Source organism: Sus scrofa, chromosome 7 (assembly GCF_000003025.6).
Source record: "Sus scrofa isolate TJ Tabasco breed Duroc chromosome 7, Sscrofa11.1, whole genome shotgun sequence".
NCBI classification, from domain to species: domain Eukaryota; kingdom Metazoa; phylum Chordata; class Mammalia; order Artiodactyla; family Suidae; genus Sus; species Sus scrofa.
The window spans coordinates 72,779,702-72,807,268 of record NC_010449.5 but is presented as its reverse complement, the minus strand read 5'-3'; the positions used below and the strand labels follow the sequence as shown (position 1 = coordinate 72,807,268).

Sequence of the window (27,567 nt, the reverse complement as noted above, 5' to 3'; positions counted from 1 at the left end):
CAAAACAACCATTCTCCTACCAAATAATCCACCCAAACTGTAGGGTGTATTCCAAGCTTTCAATAACTGCCAGGAAATAACTCAAAGTGATGTGGACCGGCAAATCTAACTAATCCTGGTGTATTTCTTTAGCACTCCTTAGTCTACCATGATCTCGTTTAAGCTCATTAATTAAAGGACCTTAAGAAGAATTTTGCCAATACTAAAAAGCTTAGGAGTCATTTACATCAAATACACTTAAAAGTGACCAGATAATGTTCCTTCTCCAAAAGTACCACAATTATAAAAACGGAGGGAGTGGAGGAACCAAGAATGATTGAAATGAAATGTTTTAGAAAATAAAGCCAACTCCATAAACTTTAATTTCCGTCAAACTGATCATGTCTATTTAAAGAAACACCGCGGTAAATCCAGTTTCCTTATGTGAATGAACGTTCCAAATTTTTCGGGTGTGCCATTCGCAAGACCCCCATCCGTCTCTAATGTACATGCTGTAGATAAATTCACCTCTGCCTCGATGCATTGGGTGCATTGTTAAGATGACTCCAGTGCAAATGAAGAAGCGATACCGGTTCCGTTATAACTCATCTTCCCAGGAAGCGCAGGATGTTAACTAACAAGTCACAGTACCAGACACCCCCACCCTCGTATGCACACCCCTGAAGACAAATCAATGAGCTATTTGCACCGACAATATAAGTGCTGTAAGAGCATGCACTCATCAAGATTTTGCATACTACTTGTGGCCCAAAGCAAGGGGATGAAGAGAAAAACTCTCCGGTGCCCCAGTCATTTGCTCTCCGCTACCCAAGTGCCATTTATTTATTTATTTTATCAGACTGTTAAATGCAGCGCGCATCTTCGGGCGGCCATCACCTCACTCGGGGTCATCCTCCTCCTCCTTAACGGACCCCCTTGCCCAGGTCTAGGATATTTAAATGGACAGCCTTTCGACCGATTAAATGGAAAGATAGATCTATTCCGAAAAACCGGTCGCCATTTTGATGAATGATAAACACAGAAATGGAAATGTGTAGAGGACGGCGAGGTGCGGGGCAGGTGCAGGGGAGGGGGCGCGAGGCAGGGCGCGGGAGCCGCCGGGTTCGGGCTAGAGGTGTCCGGGCCGCGGGAGGGAGGGAGGACGGCGGGAGGGAGGGAGGCAGGGGCGGGCGGCGGGGGATGGGGCCAGCGGGGAGGTGGAAGCGATACCCACCGCCCGTATTGGTCCTCTTGGTGCTGCCGGCTTCAGGGGGGGCTTCCAGCGGCCTTTTCCGCGAGTCCGGCGGGTCCAGGTCTATGGGAACCCCAGTGTGGGTCCCGTTCTGCTGGATGGGAGCTGCCGCCATCATGTTTGCAGTTCCTGCCGCTTCTACCGGGAGAAGGTTCTCCCTTTTGTTTTGGCTTTTTCTTTTCTTTTCTTTTTTTTCTTTTTTTTTTTTTTTTTTTTTTTTTTTTTGCTTTTGGGGTTTCTTAAGGTTGGTTTGTTTTTGTTTTTGTTTTTAATCGGATCAATAGAAATCTCTTTAGGAAAAAAAAGCAATGTTGCTGGTTTGTTCTCACTGGGGAGGGGGCAGGGCTGTGGAGCAGCTGCAGTGCAGTGTCAGAAAGGAGACAGGGGAATGGAGGGGTGTGAGAGACGGAGGGTGAAAGAAGGAGAAGAAAGGAGAGAGGGGGAGAGAGTGGAGAAGGGAGAGGGGCGAGTGAATGAGCGGGAGGAGGGGAGCGGGGAGGACGGGCAGAGGGAGTGGGAAAGCGCTAGGGCTGGCGGGGCGCGGGGAGAAGCTGAGGAGGAGGGGAGAGTGAGGGAAAGAGTGAATGAGCAGGAGGAGGGGAAGGAGGTGGATGCGGAGAGAGGAGCGAGCGGCGGAGGAGGGCTAGAGCCGGGAAGGAGCGCGGCGGTCCCCGCGCCGCGCTAGCGCTGCGCTCACTCCCGCTGCTGGTGCTGCCGCCGCCGCCGCTGCCAGAGCGGTTCTGCCGTTGCCTGGGCTGCTTGGCGCTGCTGCTGCTGCTGCCGCCCGGTCTCGCTCATTATTTCTCCCGCTTTGGGGGAGGGGGGGTAACGGGGAGGGAGGGGGATGGCTACGAGGGGAGGGTAGTGAGGGGTTGAGTTCGCAGACTCCCACACACTTCGCGCTCGGGTCTCTGCCTCTCAGCAGCGCCGCCGCCTCCCGACGCCGAAGCCTCAGCCTGCGGGGGCGGGCGGGCGGCGAGGAGTGGAGGGGGGGGGCGCCAAAGGGGGAAAGTGAGCGTGTCTGCGCGGGAGTGTGCGCGCGGGGACTGAGCGCGTGCGCGGGGGCGCGCGATGGCGGCGGGGGCGAGGACGGGGGCCAGGGCGCTCCTTTGGGAAGGGGAGGGGTGAAAGGTCGCCTGTCCCCGGCAACACGGCTCAGGCAAACGTAAGCGGCTTGTCGCAGAAACCGAGGGGGTCCAAGAAGCGCGCTAGGCTGGAAGGCGGGAAGCAGAGATTACTGACAGCCGTGCCAGCCAATAATATGGAAACCTGAGAAAGGCTCTTCAGGCCCCTTCCCAATCAGAAAACTTGGGTATGAGAGAGAGTGAAGGGGCGGGATGGGATCTCGGTCCAGCCGGGACTGGAGCAGCGACAATTTTGGCTAGTCTGAGAAGGGCATTCGAGTGACCGTTGACAACGTATGGGACAGCGTCAAGGCTGAGGGAAGAACCTTGACCTCATGCTTCCAGGACTTCTAGCTAGGTACATTAGTTTTTATTTTTAAGAGTTTAAAAAACATTACTTAGCATCTCACACAAGGGCTGTTTTGTACGGCGTGATTTCATCAAGAGTATTTCTCGCACTTTGTGACTTCGTCAGAGAACTTAAAAGTATTAGTCGCCGCCTTAAATCCTTTCGGAAACAAGCCAGGATATAAATAAATACAGCTAGGTACGGATTTCCCCTTCACAAGGCGCCGAGAGGCGGACAGGCAACAGCTGAGTGTGTATCCAAAACTATATACTGAACGAATTATGAATATAGGAATAAAATTCATTGTAATGTGCACAGTTTATGATTATACAGATCTTCGATATATAACGAGCCTGAACCGCAACTCAGAACACTACAGAAAAAACAATTAATGTATCTGGAATAGACGCTGAAAGTCTGAAAAGATTCCGTCTACAGATGAGTAAACTGACTCAGTGAAGTATTTTGCTCAAGGTCATACATCAAGTTGGTAGTTTAATTAAATCTCTGTGCTAGGAAGCAGAGATAGTGGAAAAGCATGAGCTTCGGCGTCCAGAATCTTGGTTTCAAGTCCTTGCGGGCATATTCTAAAAGTGTCTTGAGCAATCCCTTAACATGTTGCTGTGTAGTAAGTGCTTACCATGTGCCACTGCAATCCACTTCACATGTGGTGCTCTTTACTTGCACTATGTCATGTAGTTATTACTATCCCATTTTATGAGGCAGTTTTAGTTTAGGTATATTAATGATTTCCCCCAAAGTCACAATAGTGAAAAAACTATAGTAATAATTCAAACTGAGGTTTTCCTGATTCCAAAGTCTGTCCTCCTGAATACTGTAGTAAAGGTTCCCTCCCACTTAAAAAAAGGATTTCAGGTCTACCTCTAACAATTTTTGAATCAAATGAGATAATGTACATGGCTATCTACTATAAGATGTAAAAATGTATAAACATATTCACTAGATTTCTGTAACAAAGATGCTCCTTCACTATACTTTCTACAGCAGCACTTCAACGTGAAAAAGGCTTTAGTATGAAGCTAGCATAGAAAGAACTTCACTGTAATTTAGTAGTATTCTAACCGAAAATACTTGCATTGCTGAGGCAATAACCAAAGGGAAGAAAATAAAATTTAATTCCTGATAGAGAAGAGAATGGAAAAGAATACTAAACCTACTCTTAGCGTCCTTTACTGGAAGGAGCATTTAGGAGGCACTGAGATTTCTGGTGCTTTTAAGTAATGAAAGATAAATGACAGTCTGCTGAATGAGGAAGAGAATAAACGTTTAGTTTTGGAATAAAAGTTCATTTGGAATATGAAAAACACATTTGCCTCAAGTCAGGGGAAAAGATATACCAAGAGCTGAAAGAAAGGGAAGGCAGTTTAGTTAGTATGAATTGGTAAAGGTCTGTGAGTCTAAGTCCATAATTTTGATCTGATGTATGATGCTTTCATCACCAAAAATAAAAAGGATTTATACACAGAATTGGATTTTTCTTTAAGGGGAGGCTGTGATGAGAGGAAAAACAGGAGGTTTGGAATAATTGGAATAAGCGGTAGTCAAGGTAGCAAAAAGGCTGATGCCAGACCTTGTACAAAGTATTCTGTGAAAAATATGTAAGGACATAGTGAAGAATTAGAAAAGGGCTGGGATTTACAACTAGATTGTTTTGAAACAGTAAAAAATGGGGGAGGGGACAAAGATATTCAAAGATAACGGTAGTTCAAAGCTCTATTACTTAAAGCTTGGGCAAAGTATTCTATAGAATGTAGTTTTAAATTGCAGAAAGACTAAGTTTTAGAATTGGAAAATCTGAGGTTCACAGATTTCTAAAAATAAAAATACTTCCAAAATAGTTTAGAAAATATTTGTCATTGCCATGTGTAAGCTGAATTCAAAATGAGCCTTCTAAGTTAAATTGCCTTATAGATATAAGCTTGCTGAAATAGTCATGGCACTGTTTTCTTATGCTATTTTTGACCCTTCTCTTATTCCTTATTTAGACTTATATTTAAAGTCTAAAGACTATCCACTAGTACATGCGGCCCAGAAGCAGAAGATATGATTTTTAATATGGATAATATATCTGATAGCAACCTACCTATGATATGCCAGGAATTACAGAGACTACCCTAGTCTCTAACCTGGTCAAATATGTAAGGACCAGTCAGCTCTGAGCTCATTTGGTCTATGAAGATTATCAGAGAATATAGTCTAATTAAGCCTCTATTCGTAGTACATAATGTGATCTTTTTAAAAAAGTATGTTTCTCCATTTCTCATTGTAAATACAATATCTCTACCATTCTGATTAAATAGATAAAAGTTTTACCTGTTGTCTTCTGTGTTTGGTACCAGCTTAATAAAACTAAAGAAATAAAAAAGTAAAGCAACTCCAAGCTTATGAATAAGCTGCAATACAGCATGCTATACTTCTTATGCTACAAATAAACTGTTTGAATGAACTTTTCAAAAAATATAATAGAAACACTTGACCTTTTAATTCTCTGAAAAGAAAGTTTATTTTTTAATTAACCAAGCAATTGGCACTGCAAATTTAGTATTTTAACATCTTAAGACACAATAGAATTTGTGTGCTTTTCATTGCTAATTAGTTGATGAGTTATGAACATAACCAGCTATGATAGAAAATGATATTAATCTGAAGAACAAAATCCCCAGTCTTTATTGGCTTTCAGTGGGTATTCTTTTCCTTCCTAAATTTTAATCTTAGTTTAAAAAAAAATCTATTTTCATTAATAATGATTGGATTTCTAGAGAACGCACAGACAGTTGAGATCCAAAAATATTCCTAAACCTATTTGTCTCCATGTTCCTGCCTGTCCTACAATCAGTCCTATTGCTAAAGAACACAAATACTGAGTGTCTCTGTAGCCTTTGCTTTGGGAAAATATTTTTTGAGTTTGTGTTCTGCTAGAAGTAGGTCCTGAGTTAAGGATTCAAGTACAAGTAGTTTATTTTTGAAGTGATTTCAGAAACACAGTAGGGTCTTGAGGAAGTGAGACAGGGAATGAAAGAAAGGCAATGAAGGGTGAATTGCCAGGCAAATTATAACTGTGAGCAAACAGAGCTTAATCTCACTGGGATTTCCTGGAAAACCATTTCAAATTGTAGTCTCAGAATTATCCTACCCAAAGCAAAAGAAAACATCAACTCCCTTCAGTCATTGGTCAAGGTCTATTTCTAGGGTGCATTTATTCAATGCATGCCGGCCAATCTTATAACTGCCAGAGCTGCATCCTTTTCTGAGCACTTTCTGTGGAGACTGGAGGCTGTTCTGCCCTTATACAGGCTGGAAAGTCTGAGGAATATCCCCCACCATTATGGAAAATCAGGCCAGAGTGCTCTCAAATGGTAAGCAGTAAGAGTTGTTACTAGTATCAGAATGAAATTAGGAAAAAAGAAAATGAAAAGGCTGTTACCACAAAGAATTGTTGGGAAAGATCAAATGAATATTAAAGAATTTGGAAAGCTTAACATACTAAAAATATATATGTAATTTTCACAATCTAAATATTGTAACCGAGCATAGATGGTAAACAGCCCAACTAATTTTTTTCTATTTTTAAAAAACACATTTTTAGTTTTTTAGACAGAATCAATGTACCTATTGTGGTTATTTTTTCACTCAATGCAGCACAAAGAATATAGGACCAAATGAATACCGAAAGAGTATATCACTTAATCCTACATCCCAGGTCTTATAGAACAAGTTTTATAAATAAACATGTTGATATTGGTTGGAAATATTTTTCAAAGTTTGCACTTAATAGAAAAATAATTTATTGAAATTTATCATCTCAAAAATTTATGTGTTTAATAATGTAAATTCACTGTTGGTGGATATGTTTATGAAAGATTTTGAAAGCTCACACTATTTTATATAGAGACATAACTGTTTTATTAGCATTATTCCAAAAGTCCCTAAATCTGAATATTACCATTGCAAATGTATCATCCTAATAGATAATGAGGTATGTTAATATTATAAATAATCCTAAATTCTTTAGCACTAGGTATGTTATGAAATGCATCTTTAGACCTATACTTTAAAGACAATAAATAACTAACACTTTCCACAGGGCAATAAAAAGAGCCTTGAGATAATCAGAACATGTTTATATATAAGGTTAATCTTAGAGGAAGCTGGAGGAAGGTATTAGGGAACTTCTATCTTTGCAGCTCTTCTTTAAGACTAAACTTATTTCAAAATAAAAAAGTTAAAAACAACAACAAAAGAAATCCTTGAACTGATGATATGATTCTGACTCTTCCACTTAGTAACAGTATGACCTAGAGTAACTAATTCACCTTATATGAGTTTGTTTCCTCATCTATAAAATAGGAGAATTGGTAAATCCTATGTAAGTCTCCAAAAACAAATTTTCTGTATCAGTGTGTTTGCTACCACTCATTAAATCATACAAAAAAAATTATCAAAATCCAAGTACATATTCTGTGCCTTAAGATGTATTTTTTTTTTCTTTTTTTTAGGCTGCACCTGCAGCATATGGAAGTTCCCTGGCTAGGGGTTGATTTGGAGCTGCAGCTACTGGCTTACTCCACAGCTACAGCAATGTGGGATCCAAGCCGCATCTGTGACCTATGCTGCAGCTCCAGGCAATGCTGGATCCTTAACCCACTGAGCAAGGCCAGGGACGGAACCCTCATTCTCATGGATACTAGTAAGGTTCTTAACCTGCTGAGTCACAACAGAAACTTACTTAAAATGTATTTTTAAATCAGTTAATAATATATATTTGGGAGATGTACTTTAGGCATAATACAAAATAATATACCAAGGAAAACAATTTTAATATTGTAAAAATATATTTAATGTTTATTCTGAATACTTTTGCATTTTAAAATAATTATTAAAATCAAATACTTGAAAGTATTTTCTTGAGATCATAATTCACATTGTGATAGTTTCACTTTTTAAGCCATTTGGATGTGAAAAATTGCTCGTGTGAAAATAGAAATGGTAAAGTTGTTAAAATAGAGCAAAAAAAGAAAAAGAACAATAAAAGTAAACTAAAAAAGGCAGTAGTTTGAGGAGTTCCTTGATGGCTCAGTGGGCTAAGAATCCAGCATTGACACATATGTGGCTCAGGTTGCTGCTGTGGTGTGGCCTGGCACCAGAACTTCCATATGATTTGGGCACAGCCAAAAAAAAAAAAAAAAAAAAAGAAGCAGCAGCAGTAGTTGGGTAGTATTAATATGTTTTAGCAACTAAGTTTAAATCACTTATCTGTTGCATCCATAAAATATCTTCAACCACATACTTTATTCTGATAATGCCTAGAGTGACTCTGAGTCTCTGTTTACCCAAAATGTTCTTAGCTTGTGCTGGATTTCCCAGAGCAGTTATCAGTACCCTCAAAATTGTCTCAATTTGGGCAATGAATTATATGATTACCCTAACAGTACACAAAAGCTTTGAATTTTTGTTTTAGCCTTGCTAATTCTAAACCATAAAATCTTTTTTATTCACCAGATTCCTTTATATGGCAACTTCCCCATGTGTAATAGCAGAAATGTTTATCATAGGTCATTCTTACATTATGTTGTGGTCTAATAAAATACTACATTCTCACATCTTCTGTTCTCCATGACATTTTATTCCATAGCTAGAACTAAGACCAAAGATCAAGAACAGAGGTAGAATAGAATTTTTAAATATATCTTCACTTTATTAAATGGAAATGATCATTTTGATAGGATGACTATTGACTTAAAAGAAATGCACAATCTAAAAATTGAGAGTTAAGTTTATTTGGGTCAAAATTAGGACTTAAGCCTGGGAGGCAGCATCTCAAGTAACCCTGCTGAGGACGTGAGCAGGGAGTTAGGATATATAGAAGTTTTTGCAGCAAAGAGCAAGTAGTAGGAACAAAAGACTACTGCTAATAATGGAAAACCAAATATTGTAAGTTAAGTAATTTAGTTTTCTGTGGGAAGATGTAAAGGTCTGGGCTCACAGAAATCATTCCTTTATTATACACCTAAGCTTTCTGGGGCCAGTATCCCTGTGTTTTCATAGCTTGAGTTTCCACAGAGCTCTCTGTTAGGAGTAGCTGAAGTTTATGGCTGCTAGATGGCAGGTATTCTTTGTTTCCTTCCCGAGTTCCCTCAGGGCTCACTGGCTCACCCTTGGAGGTGCCTGCACTAGCTGATGACTGTGACATCTTTTTTTTTTTTAAATAATTCAGGTGGCGATATTTTAGATACCTCTGAAACACTACCCCAAAGAGGCAGGGGAAATAATATCAGTGTATTTGTGATACAGGTGAATGGCGCGGGGGGCGGGGGGCGGGTGTTTGAATTCAGCCATGCACACCTTTCACAGAAGTTTGCTACTGGTCTCTTGAAGGTTACTAAAGAGGTTACTAGTCATGAGGAGCGGACATCACCATTTAGGATTTTACTGTTTTTCTAGCTGTGAAGATATGCAAGAATTGGGTTCATAAAACCTTATCCTAAAAATATCTATCTGAAGATCTGTTCTGCCAGTTTTCTCAGAGCACAGACTGCCTCACTCCTGATCGCCATCCTGAGCTCTGCTCAGGTGGTATTGCAGGTCCGAAGCTGTGGTGGCTTATGATTTAATCCATGTAGAGGCTGACGGCAAGTGCCAAACTCCAGTTCACAACCCTACTAGAGAGTACTTTATGTAGCAGGATGAAGTGAGCTGAAAAATAATAAATGAGACATTAAAAATATAATAAAATAAAATTCCACAGAGAGTATTAGAGAATTACTTATGTTATGGATTGCTCAGATTTCCTGTCTGTTTAATTCTTGCTCCTCAAGCCATCATCCTTGTTGACTTCCACACAAGTGTTTAATGTCTCTGGTCAAGACTTCTTTCTATTGTAGTTTTCTACTTTCAATGTTTGTTATAGGTCAGATAATTAAAACTTCTGTTTATTTTATAACAATGTTAGTTGCGTTTATAGGTACAAAAAGAAATTATCATCCTTATATATTAAAAAAGTTACATTACTGTAATTATCCCTAGATTCTGCCTTGCTATTTAATCTTTTGGTTTCATTATGTAAACATTTCTATAGTAGCTCAGAAGTGTTTAACTGCCATATGCAATTCTAAATTATTTTATCTGTGTCATTTCATATAATTAAGAGTATGTAGAGATTATTAAAACATACTTTTTTATGGATGTATATGTTCATATGGTATAGAAAGAGGGTGTGTGTGTGTCAGTGTGTCAGTGTGTATGATAGAGGGAGACAAGAAAAGGCTGGGTATTTTGTTCTACCTAATGTCTGTAGTGGGATAAAAAAGTAAGTACATAATTTACCTTTACTTAGGCTTTTCTTCTCAATATTAAGTATTTGTGGGCTTTTAAAATTTTTACCTTCTTTTTTTGGGGGGGGGGTTAGGGCCACACCTGCTGCATATGGAGGTTCCCAGGTCTAATTGGAGCTGTTGCCACAGGCCACAAGCCACAGCCACAGCAACACAGGATCCAAGACACGTCTGCAACCTACACCACAGCTCACAGCAACACCGGATCATTAACCCTCTGAGTGAGTCCAGGGGTCAAGCCTGCAACCTCATGGTTACTTCTTGGATTCATTTCCACTGCACCACAACAGGAACTCCTTTTACCTTCTTATTATGGAAAATTTGAAATGTATTCAAAACGAGATAAAATAGTATAATGAATCCCATGTATCGTACACCTACCCTCAGAATTAAACTCCTGACCAACATTATTTCATTTATAACCTTTTTCTTAGGATAATTTGAAGCAAATTCCAACTTCCATTCCATTTTTTATCCTTAAAAATAAGGCTTTTTAAAAATATCCAAAATATCATTATTACATTGAAAATATTTACAGAAACTTCTTAATATTGTCAAATATGTGATCTGTGTTTAAATTTCTTCAATGATCTTAAAAAGTTTTTAACATTTTGTTCGAACCTCAACCTAATTAAATATTGTTTCTGGTTCATGTATCTTTTTAATTTCTTTTAATCTGTATCAGTCAAGTTTCAACTAGAGAAGCAGACCAGTAGGATATATATTTTCAAAATTTATATGCATATATACATATATGTACATACATATATATAGTAATGTTCAGGGAATTAGCTCTAGTTAAGCAAGCCCAAAGTCCACAGATGGACAGTCAAGAAGGAAAGATATAGGGGGAAGAGAGACGAATTGCAGGCCCAACTGCTTGGAATCTCTGATTTTAAGAGACATTGTTGCTTTGATGACTACCACCTGATTAAGTCAGGCCCCACATAGGGAAATCTCCCTTTTGATTAACTCAAAATTGGAACTTTAAACGCATCTCAAAATCCCTTCACAGCAGACCTGACTATTGTTTGACTGAATAACTAGGAGAGGTTGTGTGTTTGCTACAAAGTGTCTGCTGCCTCCGCTGTTCTTCAGCTCTGGCAAGAGAATATCACTTGTAGACTACACTCACTAGAAACATACTAGACAAGGAATTCTAGGAAATCTGTTTTCATATCACAAAACCATCACATCCCACTCTTTGTCAATTTGGCACACTTTAACCATATTTAATCATCAAATAAAGACAATAACAAAATAATACTTAATGATTTATCAGAATGAAAAGTGTAAGGATGAGAACATGCTATCTTTATTCCCTGGAGGAGATACAAAATCTTTACGTAATATTATTCACGCTTCTCCTGTGATATCCCATAAATTAAATACACTGAAATATAAATTAACCATTATTAACACATTATATGGTGACAGGCAAAAAACAAATGTTTAATATATATACAAATATTCAGATGAAAATAATAAATACTCATAATGATTCCAGTCTTCATTTCTGCAGATGGTCATATAGCTGATATTTCTTACACTCTCCCACCTTTCATTTTCTTCCACTACCCTTTCCATATTCCTTTGTCTTCAGCAACAACCTCAGCTGGTTTTGGTTCTTTGCTAAATGAGATGGCCCAAACCTTAATCCCTAAAGATTAAGGCTATTAGAAAAAAGCCTTAAAGGTAGGCTATTAGAAATCCTACCTGAAGAGAATTGTGGTAGTTTTCCAGTGACTTTAATCAAAGTGCATGGGAATACAAAGAGATGCCCTAGGGGATCTCCTCTATTTCAGCCATTATCCTCTTTACCTTCATTGTATAATAGCCCCTTATTTAACCTGATAGCCAGGATCTCTCCCTGTAGCCAGCATAGTAACTCTTTTCATTTCCTGTTGATTCAGAGGCCTGAAGAGGCCAAGGTAGCCAGAGGCAGCCTCAACTTCCAATTCAATGGAATCTTTATTGTGTCCCCAGCTGATGCATTCCTTGCTTTGTAGCTGACCATTACGCCAACATACCCTAAAGTAACGGGAATGTGAAAAAAAACATCTTGCTAGTCAAGAACTTTAGAAGCAATGTGGGAGGAGCTACTCTCATTTCCAGCTCTTGGATTTACAGTGTAAGGATCTAAAAATCTTGGTCATGGGAGGAATAGCACTATATGTTCAAAGATTATTTCAAGCATTACCACATCCCGAAGGATATTGTCCCAGTCTCACAAGGTGTTGCCCCCTAGCTGGCACCATAACTGAGTTATCAAAAGGGCAATCTAGGAGTTCCCGTCGTGGCGCAGTGGTTAACGAATCCGACTAGGAACCATGAGGTTGCGGGTTCGATCCCTGCCCTTGCTCAGTGGGTTAATGATCCGGCGTTGCCGTGAGCTGTGGTGTAGGTTGCAGACGCGGCTCGGATCCCGCATTGCTGTGGCCCTGGCGTAGGCCAGTGGCTACAGCTCCAATTCGACCCCTAGCCTGGGAACCTCCATATGCTGCGGGAGCGGCCCAAAGAAATAGCAAAAAGACAAAAATAAATAAATAAAATAAAAATTAAAAAATAAAATAAAATATTAAAAAAACGGCAATCTACAATGTTATTAAGCCAGCTGTTTCAGAATGATGGAGAATATAAGACCAGGGAATACCATGAATAGGATATCACATAATATAAAAATTTCATAATCTAGAAGGTCCTTTCTCAAGGTCACCTTCCTGGATTTATAGATTGATTCAGGTCCACAGTTTGGTTGAGGGGCAATGACTTTCTATTTTGGTGATTCAGGTCAGACTTCTGGACCTGGTCTCTCGACTTAGTATTTTCCACTTACAAAGATCAAGTAACAGTTCAGGAGAATTCCCCTCTCAGATTTTGACATTTTCATCCCTAAAAGTTTTGGGTCTTTTTTATATCTTTCAAGAATCCACTTAGTATGTTGAATAGATCCTATAGATTCTTGAACAAACAGAAGACAGTTAAAATAATTATTTTAATATAACTATTTATTGATTCTATCCTGTGTCATCTCTTTTTTGCTTTGGATTTTTTTTTTTTTTCTCTGCAGAATGGTCTAGGAAATTCCTAGACCAAGGATTGAACCTGTGCTAGAGCAGTAAGCCGAGCTGCAACAGTGACAATGCAGGTCCTCAACCCACTGAGCCATCAGGGAACTCTACATCCTGTGTCATTTCTGATATGGTTTTGATCGTATGCTTCTTCTATTCAGTATGAATCATATTGTCCTACTTTTCTACAAGGCTGCTTACAAGCATTTCTAATTTTACCTTGTATGATGGATATTTTTGTGTTTTTACAAATATTCTTTTTTTTTTTTTTTTGTCTTTTTGCTATTTATTTGGGCCGCGCCCGCGTCGGCAACGGCAACGCCGGATCGTTAACCCACTGAGCAAGGGCAGGGACCGAACCCACAACCTCATGGTTCCTAGTCGGATTCGTTAACCACTGCGCCACGATGGGAACTCCCCAATATTCTTGACCTTTGTTCTTTAATGTGGTTATTGGAAATAGCCTGATATTTGGAGTTCTTGCTTTTAAACTTTATGAAGTGAGATAAGATTACCATTTAATCCAGGGCTAATCTTGCCCCCATAAATGAGGCAAACCTCTTTTAGTACTCTAACTGATGCACAGTGAATTATGAGATTCTCAATTTTGAGTAGAGGGAACAGGAAATATTTTCAGCTCTGAGGGTGTACCAGTCACTGTTAACTCTAATCTTTAGGTAGCTTCTTCTAATGCATGTGCAGATTAGCATTCAGCTGAAGACTCAAGGGGACACTTCCAGATTTCCAAAGTTCTCTGTGGAGCTCTTTTCTCTCAGTAACATGCCATCCTCTAAACTTTAGCCACCCTGTTTGGTGTTTCTCCAAAGGGTAAATATAGAATTCCCACATAACCCATAATTTCCACTTCTAGGTTTCATTCTTATCAAAAAGAATTGAAAACAACTTTCAAACAAATACTTTTACATTAATGCTGATAGAAGCATTATTCAAAATAGACAAACACAGGAAGCAACTCACATCTCCATCAACTAATAAAGGGGGAAAAATGTGGTTTATGCATACAATGTGAGTTAACCATAAAAAGAAATGAAGTACTTATACATCCTATAATGCAGATGAACAACAAAAAGATTAATTATACTAAAATATAATAAATATGTTCTCATTGAACACAAAGTATATAGCCTAGATGTTCTATGAGAACATGTTTATTACATTTATCTGGCTATTCTACAATGATAGAAGAAAGAATACACACACCGCACACACCGCACAACGTGTTCAGCTTTTAATTCTTAAATGTGTTATTTAAGAAAAATGTGTATTATATTTCCTCTCAGAAATTGCATATTTCACAGTGGGTGTAGCCTTTATAATATTCTTTGAAAGAAGTACATATTCAAGTACTTCTCCCACTTTTAAGTTGGGTTATCTTTTTGTTGTTGAATAGTAGATGTTCTTTTCATATTCTGGATACTAGTCCTTTATCAGATACATGATTTGCAGATATTTTCTCCCACTGTGTAAATTGTCCTCATTTTATTGATACTATCCTTTGAAACACAAAAGTTTTAAATCTTGATGAAGTCCAACTTGTTTATTTTTTCTTGTATTTCTCCTTCTCTTGGTGTCATTTCTAAGAATTCATTGAAAATTTAAAATCGTGAAGATTTACTCCTATGTTTCCTTCTAAGTGTTTTATGGTTTCACTTATATAATTTAGGCCATCAATCCATTTTGAGTTAATTTTGCAAGTGGTGTTATGTATTCTTTTCTGTGTGGAAATTCATTGTCCCCAGCACAATATTAACTGTTCTTGTCATGTATCAAGGAAGCCAAAGGGTCATAGTTATAACTTCCCAATAACCTAAATATTTAGCAGTACTCTTTCTTAGTCAAAATTTATGTAAGTCTATTTACTGTTACCTCAGAAGGAGGTAAAGAAGGCAGACAAACATAAAGAAGGAAATGATTCTCTTTTAGACTGAATATAGTTATTAATATCCACATCAGTGATATGTTTCAGAACCTCCAAAATGCCTGGGCACTCACACAGTGACTATAATTATGGTATATAATTTTATATACTCTCTACATCACCTGTTGTCCAGGAGCCCTACCCCCCTGTGGTGCTAAGGAGTAAATATTTTAAGTGTTCCAAACTTCCTTATTAAGCATTTTCACACCTCTGCTCCATTAGCTCATCTTGTAAAATGAATGAATGATACTTCCACCAAGCTAAGTTTCATGAACACTCAGATTGCCTTTATGCACTGGCATTGATCTAACAAAATATTTTTTCCTGTTAAACTGAAGAAAAATTGTCATTTTTCTAATAACAGTTATCTGAAAACTAAAAAAATAAAAATAAAAACAGGAAAGATAGAAAAATAAAACTTTAATCCATTCCCTGTATGCTAACAACTGAAATTTAGCCATAAATTTGTTTAGTTACTGTATGTTTATGGACTACCAAGGCTAGCATCCCCTTTTCTTACTTTAAATATGCCAGTGTGGCATGTTTATTCAGGTATTGTTAGCTAGAGATAGAGTTGGGATATCCTCATAGCTAGGTAATTCATTTCTCAGTTTCATTTCCAGTTTTATTTTCTGCTCTCCATCCCTAACTCCAGTCTCAAGCTATAACTTTTAAACTTCAACCAACCTTGTGAGCCAAAACCTTATCCCTTAACTAATTCCAAAGATTCCAATTACTTATTTTATTAATACAACCTTTCACTCCATCCGTGACCCTATCATCACATCTTTATCTTTCACCTACGTGACATATCCTTTGTTGAATCATTTTTACGGGATTGGCTATGAAAGTTCTACTTTAAGTGAAACGTCTTCCTTTATCTAAATTTGTGAGTTAGGAGATATTGAGCTTTTATCTGGAGGAAAAATTCCACCTAAGAGTTTTTGAAGCATGAGTGGCTCATCCAGAATAAGAAGATAGATGTTGGTATTGAGGTGGAGAAGAAGAAAGTGATTTTACCTAAGAAACAGAATTATAAAATGTCAGAGTCTACTTGCATGCAGCTGACCTTAATGGTGAATGTGGTGATGTTGTGAAAAACCAACCACAGCATTGCAGCCTAGAAATCAGTATGTTAGGTCTCTGAGGCCAAGCCCGCACTGCACGAGTGACATCACCAAGGCAGAATTACCGAGCATTCAGTGTTCAACATAAAGGAGAAGATGACTGTAAAAATGGCATTATGGAGCATAAGGAGATAATAACTGCCATAAAGACCACCTCTCCCCACTCCATTTTTTGGACCATTACCAACTACACTTCTTCCAGATCATTGTGTATGTCTAAGGAGGAAAATAGCCCCATTTATTAAATACAACAAATGTAATTTTTTACAACCCTAGATGGTGGATATTTGGAATGTGATTTGGTTCATTTTTAGAACAAATAAAGAAGGCTACTTAGTATGGGGAGAAAATTCGTACTGGCTATATTAATAAGTCCTGGTCTTTCAAGCAGCTCTGTGGTTCTGATAGAAAATGCCATCATTCCCTGCTGGAACATCTGAGTCCTGTCAACTCTTCTGAAAGTAAGAAGCAGAGTTTTCATATTTTACTCTTTCTAAAATTCTTTTTGTATTGAACTGCCCACTAAATGCCTATTTTTCTGTCCATGAGAAATCTCTGATTTCTCAGCTTATTTGCAAAGCAGGAATGAATGACAAACACTAAGTTTAATTACTATTAAATCTTAGGACACCAGCTCTGTCTACTGGCACAAGCCTCTTTGAAAATCCCCCAAAATGCTCATGAAAGATACCATCCAGAATTCTTTCACTCTAAGTTTATAGATTGAAAACTGCTTTACCAACCATAAAAATTTTAATGAATATACATTTAAAGTAAAGATAAAGCTATTTAGTTAGACCTCCTAGGAAAATTTACTCATGTCAATATCTATGTCATTTCTATATTTTTATATTAATTTACTGTATATTATACATTTTCTTACATGCTATCTTTGTACTTCTTTTCATAATCTCAGTTTAGAATATTTAACATTACTTCTCAACTTTATGTTGTTTGAAATATCAGTTCTGTGGCTAGCTATTTCTGTGATACTGGATGAACAGTTAGTACTTAGAAAGGTACTCCATTACTAAGTAAATACTCAGTAAATAGCAGCTGTTATTATCCTATCTCTAAACCTTACCTTAAAGCAGCTCAACCCTCTGCCTCAAAGATGCCTTCCTTTTCTTGAACTCATAGCTATATAAAAGCATCCCATCTCTTAAAGTTTGTCTTTACCTATGTTTTTCTCTTTGATTAATTTTATATCATGTATCATATACAATTTAATTTCCCTTATAAAATTGTATATTCCATAAGAAAAAAAATAATTTTCTTTCTTTGTATCCAATTCAATGCTTAGCACATAGTACATACTCAATAAATATGTAATGTATAATTCAATTTTTACCCCAAAAACTAAAAAGATACAGCACACAAAAAAATTAAGTTGTTTTTATCACCTAAATGGTCTTTAATCATTTTTAAGATTTTATTGCTTCTTATAGATTGCAAGATTTTTTGCAGTTTCATTATCCAAAAGTTACAAAAATATTTTTTATTTTATTTTACAACATGTAAGAAGCAATAAAATATTATGTGTGTGAAAGCTCAGAAACATCAAGAGATTATCATCTGAACTAATTGCTAATATATACTTTATAGACTTTCAATCATTACCCATTTGTTTGCATTTATATATCATTATTAGTTATGTTTATCACAGCATAACCTTTAAAAGGAGAACAAAAAAACCACTGCAGGGAGTTTCTGCTGTAGCATAGTGGGTTAAGAACTGACTCCAGTGGCTCACGTCACTGCAGAGGCTTGGATTCAATACCCGGCCTGGCTCAGTTTGTTAAAGGATCTGGTGTTGCTGCAGTTGCGGCATAGGTCACAGCTGTGGCTCAGATTCAATCCCTGGCTTGTGAACTCTTCCATAAACAAACCAAAAAAAAAAAAAAAAAAGAGAGAGAGAGGAAGAAAATGCTCTACTCATTGGTATTCTCAAGGAAATAAATTGCCTTAACACAAGTACACAACTCTCAGGATTTTAGGGTCAAGACTTGTCCTTGGTAATATTCCCAAATCTACCACTTTATCCATGAGGAAACAGTGAACCGATTTCTTCTTTTTGAATATAGAAAAAAGCCAGCAAAATGTCCATTGCTTTCTTCTTTTTGCTGTTTTGGGCTCTTCTCATCCCTATACTCCCCTCATTGTCCCATTTTACCTCCTTCCTCTAGTTCAGCATTCTCCAGCCTTACCTCCTTCCTTTTTTACCTTCTTCACCAGATACCCACAGAGATGCAACAAGATGTTCATTATCTCAAAGCTTCCTGTACTGTCTTCATCTTAGTCACAACTAAAGGTGAGCTAAGTATTGACTGAAAAGGAGGGAAATAAATGTTAATATATGCGTATTTGTGTGCATACATATAAACATATGAATAAAATTTCTTAATATTAAGAAATGTTTGTGTTCATAAGTTATCATGGTCTATAAGTTTTAGTTCTCTTAATATCTTGTATGGATTTAGTAGCAAGGTAATACTGGCCTCATAAAATGTGTTAGAAAGTGTTGTATACTTTCTTGTCTATGGTTTGAAAGAGACTATGTATGATGGGTATTTTTTTCTTTCTGAGATGGTTGACAGAATTCATCTGTAAAAGCCATCTAAGCCTGGAGGTTTCTTTGTAGAAAGATTGTTAATTACCTTTTAGAAGCTCTAGAGCTGTTCAGACTTTTAAATTTTATTGTAATATCATATTTGGAATTGTATCTTTCAAGAAATTTGGAGTTCCCATTATTGCTCAATAGTTAACAAACCCGACTAGCATCCATGAGGGCACGGGTTCGATCCCTGGCCTCATTCAGTGGGTTAAGGATCCGGCATTGCCATGAGCTGTGGTGTAGTTTGCAGACATGGCTCAGACCTGGTGTTGGTGTGGCTGTGGTGTGGGCCAGCAGCTACAGCTCTGATTCAACCCCTATCCTGTGAACTTCAGATGCAATGAGTGTAGCCTAAGAAGATTTAAAAAAAAAGAAAGAAAGAAAGAAATTTGACTGTTTTGTTTATGTTGTTGAATTTATTGACATGAAATTGTTCATAATATTTGCTTACTATCCTGTTAATGTCCTTAGGACCTATGGTGGCGTTTCCTCTTTCACTGTTGATAATGATCATTTGTGTCTTCCTTATTTTGCTTCTTGCAAATCTACTTACAGATTTATCAGTTTTACTGATCTTTTCAAAGTATAGCTTTTGATTTCATTTATTTTTCCTGTGCCTTGTTTCATTGAGTTTCATTCTTATTTTTATTATTTCCCTTCTTATATTTTGTTTTCGTTTTATTTGCTTTATTACCTAGTTCATGAAGTGGAAACTTAAACCACTGATTTTTAGACTTTTTTTTTTTTTGCTAAAATAAATAGTTAAAATCATTAATTTCACTGTAGACACTTCATTAGCTGCATCCTGCAAATTTTTTTTTTTTTTTGTCTTTTGTTGTTGTTGTTTTGTTGTTGTTGTTGTTGCTATCTCTTGGCTGCTCCCGTGGCATATGGAGGTTCCCAGGCTAGGGGTCGAATCGGAGCTGTAGCCACCGGCCTACGCCAGAGCCACAGCAACGCGGGATCCGAGCCGCGTCTGCAACCTACACCACAGCTCACAGCAAGGCCGGATCGTTAACCCACTGAGCAAGGGCAGGGACCGAACCCACAACCTCATGGTTTCTAGTCGGATTCGTTAACCACTGCGCCACGACGGGAACTCCAGCATCCTGCAAATTTTGATATGTTGTTTTTTTATTACAGTTCAGCTGAAAATTATTTACCATGTGACTGTTTTCCTTTCACCCTTGGGTTCTTTAGACATGTGTTTCCTAATTTTCTTTACATACATGTTTCTTTAGATTTGTGTTTCTTTATTTCTAGACTTTTTAAAAATTGATTTATAAGTTACTATTATAATGAGTAGAGATATTTGTAAGATTTCAAAACCTATTGAGACTTGTTTAGTGGACCAGTATACTGTCTTGGTGAACACTCCATGTACATTTTTTTAAAAAGTATTTTTTGCAGGTGTTCCCTTACGGCTCAGTGGGTTAAGGATCCTGCATTGTTACTCCCATAGTTCCTGTTACTGCTATGGTACAGTTTTGATCCCTGGCCAAGAACTTCTACATGCCATGGTTGTAGGCAAATATATATATGTTTTCTGCAGTTCTTAGATGATGTATTTTTTTGAATGTCAATTAAGATGATTGATATCATTATTCAGATTTCCCACATCCTTAAAGATTGTCTAAATCAATGCTCTTGAAGAAAGTTATCTGTGGATAATAGAATTCTTCCATGTGCTGGATAACTAGCCACACATAGCTATTGAATACTTGGCATTTTCTATTTTATTGAATTCATTCTTTTTTTTTTTTTCTTCTCTTTTTGTCTTTTTACGGCCACACCCGTGGCATGTAGAGTTTCCCAGGGTAGGGGTCTAGTCAGAGCTGTAGCCGCCAGCCTGCACCACAGCCACAGCAATGTGGGATCTGAGCCGTGTCTGTGACCTACACCACAGCTCATGGCAATGCCAGATCCTTAACCCACTGAGCAAGGCCAGGGATCAAACCCACATCCTCATGGATGCTAGGTGGGTTCATTAAACACTGAGCCACAATAGGAACTCCAGGGTACATTTTTTATTATCTCCTTTCTTATATACAGGTTTGGTTTAACTTGTTTTGTTTCCTAGCTGCTTAAAGTAGCAACCTAGACATTTAGGCAAAAAATTTAAGAGGTGGAGATGTGTCACCTCTGGTAGAGCTATTGCATACACACTATGACGGCATTCCCTTTTCCCCTCTGCTGAGACTGGCAATGATCCATAGAGGGGAACAGAGCATCAGCCAACCTTCAACTGACATGATTTTAAAGGAGAAATAACATTTATTTTCAAAATATTTTATTTTATTTTTCATTGTTACCATGGGATAGTCTAGTTCAGAGTTTCTCAGCCTCAGCATTGTTGATGAGGCGAGGAATATTTCTTTAATGTGTCTTGTGAATTGTAGGATTTTTTTTTTATCAGCATCTCTGGCCTCTATTCACTCAGTGCCAGAAGCACCCTCTTTGGTATTGTCACAAATAGAATTGTTTCAGACATTGTCAAATGTCCCCTGGCTGAGGGCCACCAGTAATCTACCCTCACTCATATATAACCATGCATACGGAAATAAAGTGAAAGTGGAGCTCTACATCACACTATACGTGAAAATTCCAAGTGGATGAAAGGCATGTATATGAGAGACAAAACTATGAAACATTTAGAATGTCATAAGGAAGAATATCTTTATTTCTTTAGGTAGGAGAAGATTTCCTAAATAAGACATGAAAAACAAAAACAATAAAACAAAGTATTAATAAATTTGATTGTCTTCAAATTTACATCAAAACATACTTCAAAGAAAGTGAAATAAGCCACAGAGTTTAAGAAATTATTTGCTGCTCATAAAGCCAATGTGGAATTATTATCCAGATTATGTAACTCCTACTCCAAATCACCATTTAAAAAACTTTGAATTAATAAAAAAATGGACAAAATAATGAGTAATTTCACAAAAGAAGAAAATTTTTAAGTATAAATATATAGCTATGAAAATATGTTCAATCTCATTATTAATTAAGAAGATGAAAATTAAAACCACAGCGAGATAGGTCATATCCATAAGATTAAAAAGTATTAATATCTGGCAATATCAAATTTAGTAGGAATTCTTACTATCTCTTGTAGGTGTGCAAATTGGAGCAATCACTTTGAAAATAGTGTGTAGTCATCATTAGCAGATATTCAGGCTATTGACATATATTTCTTATCCTTCTCCCGAACGTGTGCTAAAATTGCACCATCCTTGTTGAAGTTATACAACCCACATCATTTTAAAGTTGGAGGCTTTAAGACCTGAGAGTGACTGACCATGGTGACTGGTAATAATCCCTAAGGAGGATACTATGGAAGACTCTACTCACTCAATCCTCTTTTTAAGATGAATAAATAACATCAGTAACTAATAAACCTTTGATTTTTTTTTCTTTTTTTTCTTTTTAGGGCCATACCTGTGGCACACAGAACTTCTTGGACTAGGAGTCAAATTGGAGCTGCAGTTGCTGGCCTATGTCACAGCCTTAGCCATGGCAATATTAGATCCAAGCCACATCTGAGACCTACACTGCATGCTGCAGCAACGCCAGATCCTTAAACCAATGAGCAATGCCAGGGATCGAAGCCGCATTCTCATGGATGCTATGTTGGGTTCTTAACCTGCTACGCTACAATGGGAACTCCCAAAGCTTTGATTTTTAACCTCTAAAATTTTAGAGGTTGTTCTGGCTCATTATGACTGTTATAGTATTACTAAGTAAAGTTGAATGTGCCTGTATTTATTAGTCAGCAATTCAAGTAATTGGAATTTGGCCTGTTGACTCTGCATGAACAAACCATTTAGAAGAATGCTTTACAAGAGTCTTTCAGCAGTAGCAAAATACTGGAAAAAAATGGACTATCTAGCAGAGAAAATTAATGAAACAGAGCCAAATATATCAATATAGATAAATCTCAGAATATATTGTTCAGTGTAAGAAGTAAGTGAGGATAGATAACAGTAAGATTCCATTTATGTTAAGTGGAAAGTGTGAAGAGTTCATGAAAGTTGTATATTGTGTTAGAATTCATACATAAATTGTAAAAATATAGAGAAACCTAGGAAATGATTAATAGAAAATTCAGGAGAGTGGTTTTTCTCTGCATAGTGGGAGAGAAAGAAAAATGTATGCAAGGAGATGCAATTGAGGGCTTTTGACTGGTAATATTTTATTTCCTAACTTGCGTGATGGATAGATGGGTGTTGATGTTACTATTATACTATAATCTCTCCTTCTACATTTTGTTTACTCTTTCCACATGGTCTATATTTCACAGACAAAAATATTTTAAAGCCATCTACAATAATTCTGATATGCAATGGCCCATAAAATAGGTTGAATCATATTTTGATACGTAGCCTACAAAGCTCTTTAAGAAAAGTCTAATTTTATTTTCCAAGGACACAGATGGAGATGAAATTGATGATATCCCAATTCTGCTTTGTTTTTTGTGAGATGTTGAGCAATTCACTTATTAGCTATTTCCACTTTTATGTTTATGGAATAGCAGTGATATACTGGTTTATTAAAATATTGATGTTTATAAAACATATACCTGAAATAGTATCATATCCTATATTAAAATATTATAGTACCATTTAAAATAATATATTAAAAATACACCTAGGTTTCTGACCTAATGGAAGTTCTTGAATGAATAATGGGAATATTGGCAATGCAGATCATCACTGGCTTGGTTATAAGTGATGATATGAAACATTTCACTTAATGGAAGTGATTAAAAATGATAGCAATTAAACAGATTTTTGACAGCTGAAAGTTCAAACACATACCAAACTATGAAAACACTTTAATAACATTTTTTGTAAGATGAAAAAATCTGTCAGGGGCATACAAATACATAGGAAGAGTGTTTTGAACAGAGTACAAAAATGCAACCTTCTTAGGATGTTAGCACTAAATGTCAAAATACCATGCTGCTAGCTTTTGGTGTTAACTTTTGAAGATGACAGGTACTATCCATACAATGTTAGATTTTCAAATGGTCATGAAAAAATTTTGTCACTGCCAAAAGCACAGCTAAATTATCAGTTTTCCAATTTTCTAAAGTACATGAGGTCTAGTATAGCACTTTCTTCAGACAGGTTATTAAAGGGAAGAGATTAAGTCAGACCTGAATGAAGCAGGTGTTAGAGTTCGGATTCCAATGTCCGTGACCACAGATGCAGTGTTTGAGGCAACATGACAATATCTGGTAGGATCTGAGTTAGAACACCATCTCTGATCTGATGGGTGGAAGAACTCCAGTAGTAATATCTAGACAACGGTCCCATTTAACATCAAAGAAAATCATCCATGTTCATAAAGAACCTCAGTGAAAGCCAGGCGTATAGTTAAAGGGCCCTGTCTCTACAAAGAGAAGTTGCAGATTAACTGGGCAGGCCGAAAGTGTTTTCTAACAAGGAAACCTACATTGGAATATAGATGTGAACCCAAAGAAGTCTACTACTCATGAAGAAAAGATATAAAATGTGGCTGTTTTCTCTAGCTGTGTTAATGTAGCTAGATGTCTGGGGGGGTTACATTAAGGGCATTTACTTTCATTCTTAACCCTTCTTGAATAGGAATAGATATTTGAATGTAGGCCAAACTAATGTAATTTCCAACTTTTGTACCATATAGAGTTAAAACTTCAAGATGAAGGACTTCTGTCCTAGCAATTGGTCAGACTGAAAAGGAAGGGACTGGTTTTAAAAGCCATTCTCTTCATTCAGCTATTTTTAGAGCTAATTGAAAACTTTCTGATTATATAAATCTTTACTGTAAGATATCATTCTCCTGGGAGTGTTTATACCCTATATTTCAGAACCGTGTTGGGTATTTTCTATTTGCCCTTCTATTTTTATTTTAACTTGTTCAAAATCATCTCTGTGTCCCAGAAGGCTGACATCTAGGAACTGGTTCAATGGACAGCCTTGCTCTCCGGCTTTTGACTGGAAAAATTGGAAGCTCCTACAACAGTTTAGAAGGCAGGAGGAGAATGACATTTGGTATTCATTTCCAGTACTAGCTAGTCTATAACAGTTCCTCTCTTCTTTATACATACATGCCACTTCACATTAAGAGATGGAACTTACTTCCGCTGTCCTTGAATCTGGGCTGGCCTATGACTAACTTTTATAAATAGAATGCAGCATAAGGACCTTCTTGGACTTCAAACCCCAGGCTAAGAGAAATGGAAGCTTCTACTGGCTGCCTCTTGGAATCATCTTCTGTGCTGTGAGAAGCTCAAGGTAAATGGAAGAACCTCAAAAATGAGAACCAACAATTTCTAGCTACTTTAAAAATTAATTGATAGCTATGTGAGCGAGTCATTGTGGTAGCCATTCTCCAATATGGCACCCAATGAAAGTCACTTTCCATTATTCACATTCTGTATGTAGTCCCACACTGCGGCAGTATTGGTTTGTATGACCAATTGAATACCACAGAGGTGATGATATGTAACTCCCAATATTAAATCATAATTGTCCTGTGACTTTCATCATGATGGACTTCTTTCAGATCACCTGGGAAGCCAGGTGTCGATGTTATGAGGACATTCAGACAGCCTGTGGAGAGGCCTTTGTGGTGAGTAATTGAGGCTTGCTTACAAATACATGGAGTGGAGTAACCAAATTTCAGATTAGTGCAATTCAGTCAATATCTTGACTCCAGCATTAGAAAAAACCCTGAGCCAGAACCACCCAACTAAGCTGCTACCAGATTCTTAACACAAAAACTGCAAGATAATACATTTTTGTGGTCATAAGTTATACTTAGCAGCTTAATTTATATATACATGTACATATATGTATATAATGTTATATATTACACAGCAGCAAATAGCTAATGCATCCATCCTAAGCATTTGCAGTTCATTTAAACCACCAGATGACTGTAGCACTGGCTGATATAAAAGGCAGGAGAGATCATCTGACCAAGATTAGCATATAGAATTGTTAAAAGTAATACAATGATTATTATTTTAAACCATCAAACTTTGGAATGTTTGTTTTGCAGCAATAGATAATCAAAATATAAATTGACACCTAGAAGTAAGGTGCTGGTGAAACAAAAATCTAAACCATGTGGCATTGACTTTGGGTCTAGGCAATGGGTATAGGCCAGAAGAGCCTCAAGGAGACAGACAATGGAGGCTGAAAAGACAGTGAGGAAATAGTTATTTGATCCTGCAGCAAAGGAGAGTTTTTACCCTGTTGTGTAGAGACAGGATGTTTGACAATGCTGTAATTTGTGGCAATATGAAAAATAGAAAATATATCTAATGAACTTGTATATGGTTAAGGAGGTTTCTAGATGGAATGTGTGCCAACTTGTTTATTTTAGGTGTATATGATCTTTAGTAGGGTGAAATGAACTAAAGAAGAAAGCATTCAATTTTCAAGCAGAATCTAGAGTACAGGTCAGCAAATATTTTCTATAATGGGCCAAATAGTAAATATTTTAGCCTTTTCAGATTGCTGAATGTTGTCTCTAGCAATTACTCATCTTTGCAGTTGTAGCAATAAAGTAGACATGGATGATACGTAAATGAATGGGATTGGCTGTGCTTCAATAAAAAAGGTTGACTGACAAAGGCTGGTGATAGTCTGGATTTGTCCTATAGGCCATAGTCAGTTAACATCTGATCTAAAGAAACACTTTCAATTAGGGATTTGCTAGAGTGGAACAGAAATTATTCTCATATTTAACCCTTTCAGCCCACAGAAAAATTTCAGAGTAAATTAAAACCTGGGGGCAAAGATCAAATCCAGGATACTTCCAGAAAAAACAGATACAGCAGGAGGATCACTTCAAGAGTACATTTGAAAGACTCTTTGTTCAACACTTAGAAAGATTAAGAATTTGCTCCTTAGACTCTCTCAGCCAAACAACAGAACTTTTAAGACTCTAAGGGCTTGCCCTGTTGACCTTCTCAGCTAGACAATAGAGTTTCCTAGAATCTTAAGGGAGTTCCTTAAGCGCTTTTGGCTAGGAAAAAAAGGGTTTTCAAGAATCTTAGAGGTATTGTCCTCATTCTAAGGCTGAAGTAGAGAGGAGTGTGCCTTCATAAGTCTGTCTTAAAATATGTTGTAGGTATATAGGAAGTTCAAAATTTTCAATAAAAATGTTAACAGCTTCGACTAAAAATGATAGAGATAGTTCAGAATGAAAAAAGACTCCTGTATTACTAATCTCTTATGAAAAGGATGCAGGCTGAGAAAACTACTTAGCTACAAACATATTCTACGTCTTATGGAAAACTAAGAATGATATAGGAGGCACAGCCGTGGAAAGCCATTCTCAGGGAGCAGAAATGAGCCCTAATGAAGGATCATTCTCTGTGCCTGGAGATGGAGGAAATGGTGAAATATTCTGTTAAATTTCAGAATTGCCATGAACTAGTATCCTGTTTTGCGTCTCTTGTTTCACCCTTTTAGAATGAAGGTTTCTATTGTGGCTGCCATGTCCCTTCCTCATTATTGTATGACTACTGTTCACAGGGCAGATAATAAACTGGGGGGGGGGGGCGCGGAGATTATTTTCTAGTTTACAGATGCTCCCGAGGAGCTTGAGGAGTCCACACCATCCATATCTGGCTTTAACATAGGTGATAAAAGCCTTGCATATGAGGTGATGCCATAAAGAAATGGGACTTTTCCTGGGGTCTTGGGAGGTTGTGATGTACTTTGTGAATTGTTATAGCCAGATGGCAGCTTCTGGAATGCT

The 27,567-nt window shown here is 37.4% G+C and overlaps 1 protein-coding gene and 1 long non-coding RNA gene across 4 annotated transcripts in view; one reads left to right on the top strand and one right to left on the bottom strand.

The window, feature by feature from the left end:
• Positions 1 to 2,131, bottom strand: part of NOVA1 (NOVA alternative splicing regulator 1) — a 156,120-nt gene extending 153,989 nt beyond the window's left edge. Inside the window, exon 1 of one of the 3 annotated variants that reach the window (XM_021099190.1) lies at positions 1,214 to 2,131. In XM_021099190.1, coding sequence (XP_020954849.1) covers positions 1,214 to 1,349 — 136 coding nt within the window. In that variant the 5' untranslated portion in view covers positions 1,350 to 2,131. Of the gene's footprint in view, positions 1 to 507; positions 1,101 to 1,213 lie in introns of those variants that run through there. The other 2 variants (XM_021099191.1, XM_021099192.1) reach the window with 2 other exon arrangements.
• LOC102166401 lies at positions 2,329 to 27,349 on the top strand. Its single transcript, XR_001305691.2, has 3 exons — positions 2,329 to 2,713; positions 18,429 to 18,504; positions 22,241 to 27,349. It is a non-coding gene; the product is annotated as an uncharacterized LOC102166401 (long non-coding RNA).